At 39.0% G+C, this 12798-nt stretch overlaps 1 protein-coding gene across 2 annotated transcripts in view; it reads right to left on the bottom strand.

The window, feature by feature from the left end:
* FERMT1 (FERM domain containing kindlin 1) overlaps nucleotides 1–12798 on the bottom strand; it is a 40473-nt gene that overhangs the window by 7122 nt on the left and 20553 nt on the right. For both annotated transcript variants that reach the window (XM_046678730.1, XM_046678729.1), the window contains 5 exons: nucleotides 10315–10422; nucleotides 9761–9892; nucleotides 7875–7924; nucleotides 1342–1466; nucleotides 456–562 (listed from right to left, as the gene is read on the bottom strand). In XM_046678730.1, coding sequence (XP_046534686.1) covers nucleotides 456–562; nucleotides 1342–1466; nucleotides 7875–7924; nucleotides 9761–9892; nucleotides 10315–10422 — 522 coding nt within the window. The remainder of the gene's footprint in view (nucleotides 1–455; nucleotides 563–1341; nucleotides 1467–7874; nucleotides 7925–9760; nucleotides 9893–10314; nucleotides 10423–12798) is intronic.

Here is a 12798-nt window from a genome sequence, read left to right as displayed (position 1 = left end):
CCTCTTGACTTTGGGCGCAGCCTTGGACTTGCTTTGGCCAACAGAATGTGGGTGGAAATGACAGCGTACCAACCGTGAGCCTAAGCTTTAGGAGGTCTCACGTGTTTCCAGTTCCCCTCCTTCTGCCATCACTAGGAAAAGAGTCTCTCCAGGCAGCCTGGGACTCAGAATACACAGAATGAGCTCAGCCTGCAGCACGGAGCCAAGCCTGGCCAGACCTCTGGCTTGAAGCGGATCTGCCCAGCTGACACTGGGCTGGATCATCCAACCCCCAGCCTACCTGCAGATGTTTCAGAAATAAATGCTTATTGGCATATGTCACTGTGATTTTGTGTTTGTTTGTTACCAAGCCATAGCTGACTGATGAGTGCTCTGATTTGAGAAAACACCTCAGATGGTTTGTCCTTAGGCTTAACAGAGATGAAGTGACTTAACATTTTCTTGGTTTTACTTACATGGTCACATCTCAGATACACTTCATTCATACCATCAGCAACAGGAATTAGTAACTTGATTCCAAATTTTCTCCCTGCTACGTTTACATCTGGCACCACTTCACAGCCTGAATGAGAAAAGGCAGGGGCAAAACTGAGTTCTAAGAAATCTCTTTTATAAATATCAGATGTGTATCTAAAATGTGTATCTAAAAGACTTTGAACATAAGCCCCTCAGATTGGGTTCTCTTCTGGAAAATTGAGGAGCAAGCAGATAACATCAATTAAAGGATAACTAAGTGAGACTTATGAGCGATTACCCTGGATAAACAAAAATATTTTCTTTTATGATTTTCTTAAATATATCATCAATTGAATTTATTTTTCAGATTGGCTTGGCTAGTGTGACTCATAGGAATGATTATGAATATGAAGTTTTAAATAAATCAGAGCAGAGGGAATTCTCTGATTGTCACAATGATAAGGGAATTAAGTGCACTGGTTAATTAAATATTTGTTAATGGAGTCACCAGTATACTCACAGCCACTTTCAGAAATGAGAATAGGCACTAAAGTGATACTGAATTAAGCATAACTGTTCTGGAATTCAGAAAGCTTTTCAGGATCCTACAATGTGTCATGTACTATGCTTATGACACCAATTACCATCACTTCATAGACTTAGAGACACTAAGAAGGGACAGTAGAATGCAAATAACCACATTTACTAGATCACATTTCAGGTCCATGCTCCACGGGGAAGAGGAGCTGCAGGCAGGCTGCCATTTTGAAACCAGCAACATACGGGTTCCTCTGGAAGTAAACCTTGCTGCCTTCGGTAGGAGTCTTGACTGCCATCTGCTTGCTGGGTGATGACAAGCCATACCAAGGTGTAGGACCCTCTTACCTCTAAGATTTAGTTTTTCCACTGGTTCTCCTTGTTCAAGTTCCTTATTTTTAAAGTAGGCTATAGACGTGTCTTTAAAGACGAACCAATATTGTTTGAAAGCTTTCAATACCAGCTTCTTGGGCCTGCAAATTAAAGTACAGTAAGTGTTTATACAGTCATCCAGAAATGTAGGACACCAAAAATTTCAAGTGGATCAAGAAGCTCTAGAGACCCTTTCAAACAACATATTCTTTATTTTTAAAAATAATTTTCAAATTTCTACCTCATTTCTAAAAACTAAAAATGGGGTTTTGATATGAGATGTTGAAGTTAATGCGAAATCTCAGGAGTCAGACCCACCCAGGGCCACGCTGTGCCTCTGCTACTGCCTACGTGTGTGACCCTGGGAAAAACATTTCATCTGCCTGGGCCACGTGTGCTGTCTCTGTATGATGGGGAGAGTATCAGCCTCCAATTCACAGGGCTTTATGAGGAAGAGGTAATCTCCATAAAAGTGTCATCACTCTGCCTGGCAGAACTGAAGTATTCCAACAACTTATATTATGTATGTGAGAGACATCCACAAATCTGGTGACATCTGAAATTTCCATATACTTCTTGGATTTGAAAAAGCTGTCCTCCATATGGACAGCACAACTGCCAAGTTATCTGACAAAAAATCAGACATAAAAATAGCAACCTTTTCTTGATCCTTAAGAGAAACCACTAGAGAATTCCCAGTGAGCCAAGGAAATCATCAAAATCTACAAAATCTATGTAGATTCTACTGTTATTCAAAAATATTTGGGGGGGAAGATCTCCAACAGTGATATCTGTTGGGGCCAGAAAACTTTGTACTCTGGGCTAGACAAGGTTGTTGGTGCCAAAGGCGGGATTCAGTTGGGTCATTGAAAATAGAAAATGTGAGAGAGAGCTGGAGGGTAGGAAGGGGGTACAGATGGGCAGAGAGAAGATAATAGGAGTGGTATGTGGTTCAGTGGAACAATCCTGGCCTTGGGGGTGGATCAGGGTATTTCACGCCAGGTGAGTGGATTTCTGCATTCAAGTTGGGGAGAAGAGAAGAAGCTTGGTGTTAACACCACTCATGTGTAATTTTGAACAAGTTTTTTAACATGTTAGTACTAGTCTTTCCTTAGCTAAAAACGCGTTATCCTTAACACACGGATAAGGGAGAAGATGTTCACTAAAACAGCAGTGTATTACAGGAGCATATTACTAAAAAATTATAAAATAAAATTGAAAAACATTATATGGAGTTCACATTTCCAGGATTTAGGAAACCACTGCATTAAAATAGTATTTATCATGGTGATAGTTGTAGTTAATATAATTCTAAGAAACATATTTAAAAGATTATTTCTCTAAGAATCATATTATCCAAAATGAACAGTATTTTCAAAACAGAATCTAAAGACAGCCTGTAACTAAAAGACAGCAAGGTCTCAGTTTAGTCCTAGGCATCTAAATTTCTATTCAGAATTAAGAATGAAATCCTGCTTCTCCATTTTAACTGGACTTTAAGATCTCATATTCCCTCTACTATCTTTTTCCAGTTTGGTTCATCTTCCAGGTTGCTTCCATACATTCCCAAAGCTAAGGATTATTGCTCCTATTCTATGTTCCAGAGGCTGGGGGGCAAGGTAGGAGAGAGGAGTGGAGACGGTGGCTGGGTGGGGAGTGACGTACATAAGAATGAGACAGTCTCTCTAGTCCTCACGGAGCCACAGTTTAAAGAGAGGAATGCACACAATAAATAAATACAATAAAATGGCATGTCATACAACAAGGATGTGGTTGGTGAGTGCTGAGTTAGAGAGGAAACAGCATTTAAACAGAATGAAGGATGAATAAGAATTTGATTGGAGGAACAGGAAAAAGAAATTTAGAAGGTGGCAACTGCACATGCAACACGCAGAGGTGAGTCAGAGCTGGGCACCATGTTGACAAGAGTTGGGTCAAACAGTTCCTGAACACCTACCTCACGCTGGCACTGTGCTGAGCAATGCAAATGGGGGAGAGGGTAGTTTCCGTGGCTTCAGCATTTCCATGTGTGGGGGGTGATGGAGACAAGAAAAGTTAGGCAGGTTGGGGCCAGGGTGGGACTTTGAATGTCCTGCTAACGAACTGATTTTATTTTCTAGAAGAACAGTTCTCAAACTCTAGTATGCATCAGAATTAGAAAGGAGCTTGTTAGAGATACCCAGGCATTGCCCCAGTCCCAAAGATTCAGATTCAGCAGGTGCAAATTAGGGCCCAGGCATAAGCATTTGAAATAAGCTTCCTGAGGTGGTTCCCAGAGTCTGAGAAACACTAGTCTAGACCAGTAATCTCCAAACTAAAACTAGGCATAGTCATCTTTAAAATATTTTAAGCACGTAGTCCCTAACATATTTACAATTGTTTATTTGTAATATTTGTCTATTTGTAATATGTTGTAATATATACACTATAAACTTACACAAACATATAAATTAGAAGTGAATGAATATGAAACGTTCAGCTTGTTTTAAGGGAAGTTAGCACTCAGTTCCATAAACCCTAGTTGAGCAAGTACACCGTTGGCTGTGCTTACTAAATCACAAGGTTCATAGTTTAATGCCATCTACCTATTTGTGAAGGTTTTTGTTGAAACAAAGGTACTAGTTTCCATCTTCCCTGATGTCACTCTCTTATGCAAAGTAATCAGAATATGTTGCATTTTTATATTTTTAATACATGGGTTTAAAACACACTATAACTCTTAATCTTGATGATGTTTAACACAGAAAAATTCTGTTTGCAAGTGTGAAAGGTGTAAAACAATATTGTTTTAATAGGCAGTATCATTATTATTATATGATTATTATATCATTATTATTGTGACAATGGAAACATTTCCAAATAACTGTTTTTTCCAAATGCTCTCTTTAAGATTATGTGCACTTATTATCTTGAAAGCATCTGGAGGCCTATTATTGAAGGTCATAAATTTGGAACACTTTTTGAAAAAACAAAAATGTATAACTCTATGTTAGGTACTTTTCCACATGATAATCAGTGAGACCAAAGACTTTCATGGCCACTCTCCATCTCTTTATATTGTAAAGATTCCACTATATTTTAAGAATCTTGTATTTATGAAATGAATCTCACTGATAATTTCCTGTGGCACATTGTGTACGTCTGAACGAAACTTCTTTGCTATAGTAACTTGCCTACTGGCCTAATGATGCAATAAATGAATTTTATGTGTGGCCTCTCTCTAAAACACCCTGTTGTGGAGCCATTTTATTTATTCCAAAGCAGTTTTTCCAACAGTGGTTACACCTTATAGTTTGGGCATAAATCATTGCTTTTATTAAATTTGTAATTTACTAGTAGGATTGTATCTTGTCTGGTTTATATTCAGGGGTGTGCAATAAGTAGAATCTTGAAAGATTGGTTGGGCATAAAATTGTAGGTTATTGTCTTCTCTTAGCACTTTCAAGATATTTTCCAGCTAACGAGAAGTCTTCTGCCCACCTAATTATTTTCCTTTGTAGGAAATCTGTCTTTTCCCTCTGATTTTAAAGACTCTTTTATCAATGGCTGGTTGTATCAAGATGTACATTTATACTGATTTATTTTGTTGGGATTTGTGAGTCCTGAATTTAAGGATTTTTGTCTTCAACGATTATGGAAAATTCCCAAGCCTTCTCTTTTGTTTTTTTTTTTTTCCTTCTTCTCCCCAAAACCTCCCAGTACATAATTGTATATTCAAGTTGTGAGTGCCTCTGGTTGTGCTACGTGGGATGCTGCCTCAGCGTGGCTTGATGGGCAGTGCTATGTCCGCGTCCAGGATCCAAACTGGCGAAACCCTGGGCCACCAAAGTAGAGCGCCCCAACTTAACCACTCGGCCACGGGGCCGGCCCCATCAAGCCTTCTCTTTTGAATGCCTGCTTCTCCCCCATACTTTCTTTTGCAACTCCTAGTAGACGTATGCTGAACTTTCTCATTGTATCTATATCATATTTTCCATTTCTACCTGTCTGAGTTGTCCCAACTATTTTTAAACAATGTTTAATGCACCTATTCAATTTTAAATTTCTATGACTATATTTTTCATTTCTAAAATTTCTATTTGGTTCCTTTTCAATATAGCCTGTTTTCTTTCATTATAATATTTACCTTTTAATTTACTTAATGATTCTAAACATACTCATTTTATGGTTTCTTCAGATTGTTCTATTACCTAAAATTACTGAAACTGCTAATCCTTGTTTTTTGGGTCTGCTGTTTTTCCTTTATGATGGTTCACTAACTCACAGGGTTAGTAATTTTTATTGGGAAGTTTTTTTTCAAGGGGGTTGTTGTTTTCTGTAGAAGGGCCACGCATGCTAAATGGTGGCTATTTCCCTCCCAGTGTTTTTGCAGTTACATTTGCTGGGCCTTCACAGATTTTGTGGTCCTGCACCAGTTTCTATCTTATTTCTTCAGGATTCTCTTATCATATAAGACATTTAAATTTAGATCTACGTCTGCGTGTGGCACAGACCTTGGCTCTGACTTCTTGAGAGAGTTCTCATTTCCTCACATAGAACCCCATGCAAGGATGAACTTCCTTACTGCTTGCTTTGGTTGACTGGTAGTTTTCCAACTCCCTGTTGAACAGAGAATGGAGCCCTTGCAAGTTTCCACCTTCAGGCAGGGGCTTTGGTCCTGGTTCACTGCCTTCCATGAAGCACACCCCAGCTTAAAGCTTCGCCTCCAATCCCTGCACAGGGATTAAAATTCCAGCTCCAAGCCATGAGAATCCACGTCCATGGCCCAAATCCCTCGGTGCAGCTGAGGCTTCATTTGTAGAACTAGTTTCCCTCTTTATTTCCTGCAACTTGGGATTTTCTAGTCTCACTTCAAGATCAACCTTGTATTTACAACCCCTTTATTTTCATTTTATCCGGCACTCATATGTATTTATAGCAAGATTGGAATTTGCATTAGATCAGACACAATGTTGCTGGAAACGGAAGTCCACTATTTATATAGCGGGTTCAATAGATTTTGTTTAGGCAAAAAAAAGAGCTTCACTGTTAAAGAAAAAAAACATAAAAAATCAAAGGGCTAGTTCAATGCTCTTCTACTGATTAAAAAAAAGGAGGCCCAGGGAAGTGAAGGGCCTTTAGGGTTACACACCCACTAAGAACAGAGCTCTATTCTCCAATCTCCTTCCTCCCTTCCCTTCTCCTTTTTTCTTTGCTTTTTCCTTCCTCTTCTCCTTCCTGTATTTCTTTCTTCAATGAACTATATTATATATTAAGTTCAATGTCTTGAGAACTTTGGTAGATAAAGTGTCCACTGGCCAAATATGACGACAATTTTGTGAGTTTTAGCGTAACAGTCACACCAAAGTGATGTGGACATGGGGCTTAACTCTAGAATATCATTTCCTTCATCAAAAACATCTATTGGAAGGGAAGTGTCATCATTTGGTTTGTGAAGAGCTCAATTTGCTCTATACAGAGAATACGGCAACCTAATTTCTTTTAGGACAATTATTAATAATTTAGAAAATGTTTTGTGGATTCAAATTATTACTTTTTTCTGTAGCTCTCACTATAACAACGTGTGCTTGCGAGTATTTATGCCACAGAAGTTAAATTAATGACTCAATTGTTTGAGACCACATCCTATGATCACATTAGAAAAAGAAAAACCAGTAGAAACTCAGTGACAAATATTGTTACCTTTGGATGCTGGTTTCTCATTTATACCTGATTCATTGTTCATTCTTTCTAAGTCTTTCTTTGCGTATTAACAAAGCAACTAATGTTTCTTTTCAAGGCAACTGACCCTTTGAAGTGCTTGCTAAGAAAAGTCAACAAACCATAAAGTGACATAAGTGATAGAACTTCAAAGGGACCTTATTGCTTTCATCCTAACACACCTTGGCACCATCACAAACGTAGCAGTCCTTTCTTTCCATGAAATAAAAAAACTCTGCCTTTTTAACCGTTTCAGATTGACCTGAGGTGACTGGGGAGTTTATCAGAAATACTCGAACAGGCAAAGGAAGATAACTAAGGTGACTACACTATATAAGCCCAGAATCAAAGTTCTAGAGACAATTAATGTTTCAGCTGTGAAAGTGATGTTAGAGTCCTCAGCCTCCCAGATGGACCCGAACAGAAACTCCAGTCTGGCGTGTATGTTCATTCCTGTTGACATCGGCCATGCTGACCCCACCACTTATTGAGGATATACTATGAGTCAGGCACCATGCTCAATGCTCCATAGGCATTATTTAATCCTCCCAACAAACCCAAGAGGAGATATATCCCCAATTTACAGATCAGGAAACTGAGGCTCAGAGACATAAGGAAAATGCCCGAGGTCACCTGGCCAGTACGTGCTACGGAGCTAGGATTCAACCCACTGTCTGTCTGATGCCAAAGCTCATGTTCTTACCTTTGAACCATGAACTTGCCCAATGGATGTACAATTTAAACTCCCAGACTCTTTACCTGCAAGGCTTTGTTATGAGTAATTCCCTTTCTTTTTAAGGGTGACTTACCTAAATAATTTAAGATTATCTGCAAGTTTGGGAATATCAGTAATGTCCTCCTAAGGAAAAACAGATAACATTTCATGAGCAATAATTAGGCAGGAGGCACAGCACTGTCCAATACTGTGGCCACGTCCCACATGTAGCTATTTAAATTGGAATTAATTAAAATTAAATAAAATGAAAAACTCAGTTCCTCAGTCGCACTAGCCATATGTCCAGTAGTTGCCTTGTGGGGAGGGTTGGGGGAGGGTTGGGTGTGGGATGGGGCACATTCAGGAGCTTCTGGGGGGGCTGGCAAAGTTCTGTTTCTTGATTTCAGTCATGACTTGGGTGATAATTTATTACTAATTTGTTAAGCTGTACATTTTCATGTCTTTCACTTTTCTTTATGTGTCATATATCACACGAATGAAAAAAGAGATTAAAAAATTGACCAAGCATGACCATTCAAGTTCAAAATTTGAGTTAGAGACTACTACTTTTAAGTACAAACAAAATATTTTGCAGTTTTTATATCACAGTAACTCTAGCTACATCTAGTTCACTGATTAAACTCTCAAAAGGAATCTGGTTCAAGGTTCATTCTGCAGTGTAGGTTGGTGCCTATTTTCAAACTGAAAAGCCTATTGCTTGGCACCACATAATACTGAGGGAGGGAGGAGGAAATTTTTCATTTAGTCTAAGAAGGATAACTTTTCTACTTGGTGGAAGAAGTAGACAAAAGGGCACATCAATTTCATGGGGCTTGTATCTCCTGTAAATGTGAGACAGGCCCCTGAATTGCTACAGAGTCTTGGCGTTTAGTTTGTATGATGTATTTACTTTTGTGTGATATCAATTTCCTACTTTAAGGAATTTAATCATAAGAGAACATACATTAAATACATAAGAATGTAGTGACTCATTTTTATCTATTACTATTTATATCCAGTTACAATGGATCTACCGCTCTGATTCACTGTGATTAAACTAATAACTGCTCCCGTGATTGAAGAGTTAAACAAAAAGGTGGCACCCAATGAATGAATTCAACAGGAAGGGCATTCCAATGATAAAGCTGACAGTCAGCCGCCTTTCATGGATAAGGAGCAAGATATGATACAACAGTTTTCTTTCTTTATGTTTTACTGGAGGGTTTTTGCTGATTAATTTCCTAAAGTCAAAAGGGTTCAGGAAGGGGCTGGCCCCATGGCCGAGTGGTTAAGTTTGCGCGCTCCGCTGCAGGCGGCCCAGTGTTTCGTTGGTTCGAATCCTGGGCGCGGACATGGCACTGCTCATCAAACCACGCTGAGGCAGCGTCCCACATGCCACAACTAGAAGAACCCACAACAAAGAATATACAACTATGTACTGGGGGGCTTTGGGGAGAAAAAGGAAAAAATAAAATCTTAAAAAAAAAAAGGGTTCAGGAACTTTCTACAATGTTCCAGCAAAAGGCCCTCACTTCTGTCAACCTTGCCCAGTTAAATGTACGACTAGGTAAATAGATAATAAGGCTTTGGATCTGTAAAGCATTTTCTCTGTTCTTACAGCTCCCCCATGCAGTAGACTGGAGGGTTCTTTCCAGACTTAAGGGACCAATTCCACGCTCTACGCTAGTGAAATGGTGCCCTCAGCAGTCTTTCTCTCATAGAACGCCAACTTATCCCTAAGAAGAAATATGTTACAAAGTATTGTCCTTAGTAGTAACAAAAATATCCTATAGTCCCTTACAGAGCTGACCTGAGAAAAGCTAGTCAGTTCTTATAGGTTTAAGCTTCTCAGATGGCAACACATTTTCTTTTTTCAAAATCAGACAGAATATCCTCTTATTTCTAATTTTAAAAGTTAATTTACATTTGTCCATCAGTCAGAACAAAACCACAATTCTGAGTTATCAGAAAAGTTCATACCAAAGCATTGTCCACTTTTCCACCTTCTAGGGTCACTTCCAAATTAGAAAGTGCTGCTTCCACTTCATCGACCTCAGACTCATTTGTAAAATCCTGTATTTCAGCTGATAATGACAGTTTGCTAATGTGATACTACAAGGAAACAGAGGTTTTAGAGATGTTATAAACACAAACGAATCCATTAGCCATTTCTTCATCTTTGAAGACAATCCCCTGTAACACCAAACACGTCCTGGAAGGAGGACTCTGTCCTAAGAACGGAAGACAAGAGATGGCTCTGAATCATTCTGAGATTTATGGTTAGTTGTGTTCAAACTCAGGTCTTCTCCATCACTGGTTGAGCGTGCAGTGGGGAAGAGAGAAGGCCTGCAAGGCTAACGCCTCACCTAAGATTTGCACATGTGTGGGTTAGGAGGAGTATTTTACATTTAAATTTACTCCCCTCATTTTCAGCTCTTTTTTCCCATGAAAAAAACAGTAGAAAGAAAATGAACCTTTAACAAAACAAACTTGCTTTGTTTCCTTCCAGAGAGTAGGTCGTGAAGTTCCCATACCTGCAGTGCTGCAAAGATCAGCATTTCTTCCTCTGTGCAGTCAATTTCTTCCAAGAGGATGGCCCACCTGGCTTGTTCGTAGAGTTGGTTTATCCGAACAGCATCATACTAGAGAAAGAAATAGGTGTGTGTGTGTGACGGGGCATAGGTACATTCCACAATACAGGGGTTCTGGGACAACTGAGGCCATTCCTTGTTAATCAGGTGCAATAAACTTTAGCTCAGCTAACTGAAAGACACAGCTGTCTTCCCACTGCCCCAGCTCATTCTACTTCTGAATTTAGAAATTTCTTTCTCAAAATATTCTCCAGAGCAGCTTCAATGGGCCAAACTCGCCCATTTTAGATTCTATTAGTTTCCTTTTCTTTTATCACACTTCTATTAGCAGGAAAAACAGGTCGTGGAAAATGGGTTATGTGACAAGAAGTATAAAGGAGAGGGGACCCCTAACCTGCTCTGCAAACTCCGTGCAATCCTAACCAGAATTTGAGAGGGATTTTTTTCACGGGACTTTATACAAGCTGATTCTCAAGCTGAGCTGGAAGAGAAGATGTTCAAATTGAAAAAGAACAATGGGGGCCGGCCCCATGGCCGAGTGGTTAAGTTCTCGCACTCCACTTCAGCCGCCCTGGGTTTCGCTGGTTTGGATCCTGGGCGCGGACATGACACCACTCATCAGGCCACGTTGAGGCGGCGTCCCACATGCCACAACTAAAATATACAACCCTGTACTGGGGGGATTCGGGGAGAAACAAAAGCAGAAAAAAAAAAAAGATTGTCAATGGTTGTTAGCTTAGGCGCCAATCTTTAAAAAAAAAGAAGAACAATGTTGGGGAGACACTTGTTCTTCCAGACGTTAAAATATATTATAAAGCTGTGTAATTAAAATAGTGTGGTGGTGTTATAGTCATAAACAAATGTCAGTAAAGCAATATCTAGAAATAAGTGTGTGTATGCATATAAACTTAATATAAAATAAAAATGGCATTTTATATCAGTAGAGGAAGAAAGAATTCAGCACTATAAAGACTGTTAAAAATGCCTAGCCATTTGGAAAACAAAAATCTAAAATCAAAAAACAATCTTATACCGTCCAAAAAATATAAATTACTGATAGATTAGAGAATCTAAACATACACAATAAAGTGCCATCAAGGAGATACCACTTCATACCCAGGAGGATGGCTCTGATCTAAAAGGCAGGTGATAACAAAGGTTGACGAGGATGTGGGGAAATTGGAACCCTTGCTGGTGGGAATGTAAAATGGTACAGCTACTGTGGGAAACAGTTTAGCAGTTCTTCAAAAAGCTAAACATAGACTATGATCCAGCAATCCCACTTGTAAGTCTGCACTACACTAAACCGAAAAGAGGGGCTCAAACAGATATCTGTACACTGATGTTCACGGCAGCATTATTCACAATAGCTAAAAGGTAGAAACCACCCAAATGCCCATCAACAGATGAATGAACAAAATAAATGTGGTAGATACATACAATGGTATATTATTCAGCCTTAAAAAGGAATGAAATTCTGATACATGCTACAACATATATGAGCCTTGAAGACATTATGCTAAGTGAAATAGGCCAGACACAAAAGGACAAATATTGTATGATTCCCCTTATATGAAGCACCTAGAATAGACAAATTTACCACAGAGACAGGAAGTAGAATGGTGGCTCTTAGGGGTTAGGACTGGGGGAGTGGGCTGAGGGTTTTTGTTTAATGGGTATGGAGTTACTATATGGGATGCTGAAAAAGTTCTCGAAATGGACAGTGGTGACAGTTGCACAACACTGTGAATGTACTTAATGCCACTGAATGGTAGACCTACAAATGGTTAAAGTGGTAAATGTTATGTATATTTTACTACACATAAAAAAGTTAAAGGAAGAAACCCCCCAAATTTGTACATGAATGTTCGCAGCAGCATTAGTCACAATAGCCAAAAAGTGGAAACAACCCAAATGGCCATCAACTGACGAACAGATTAAAAAAAAGAGGTATATACATATAATGGAATATTATTTGGCAATAAAAAGAGACGAAGTACTGATACACGCTACAGTATGGATGAACCCTGAAAACATTACGCTAAGTGAAAGAAACTAGTTACAAAGTACCACATGTTATATAACTCCATTTATATGAAATGTCCAAAATAGGCTAATCCATAAACAGAAAGCAGACTGATGGCTGCCTAAGGCTGGGAGTTTTGGAGGAAATGGGTACTGGGTTTCTTGTTGGGGTGATGAAAATGTGAAATTAGATAGTGGTGATGGTTGTACAATTCTGTGAATCTACTAAAAGCCATTGAGATGTACATATTAAATGGGCGAAATGTACAGTATGTGAATTATATCTCAAAAAGCTGTTATAAAAAGTCTAAACAACCAAAACGATTAGAAGGAAATGAGAGAAAACTTTTTGTAATCTTTGAATGAGGAAGGATTTTCTAAGCAAGACAGGAAGGCTAAAAG

This window comes from Equus quagga, chromosome 12 (genome assembly GCF_021613505.1).
Source record: "Equus quagga isolate Etosha38 chromosome 12, UCLA_HA_Equagga_1.0, whole genome shotgun sequence".
Classification (NCBI taxonomy): Eukaryota; Metazoa; Chordata; class Mammalia; order Perissodactyla; family Equidae; genus Equus; species Equus quagga.
Note: the sequence above shows the minus strand (reverse complement) of the source record. Positions and strands in the feature narration are given on the sequence as shown.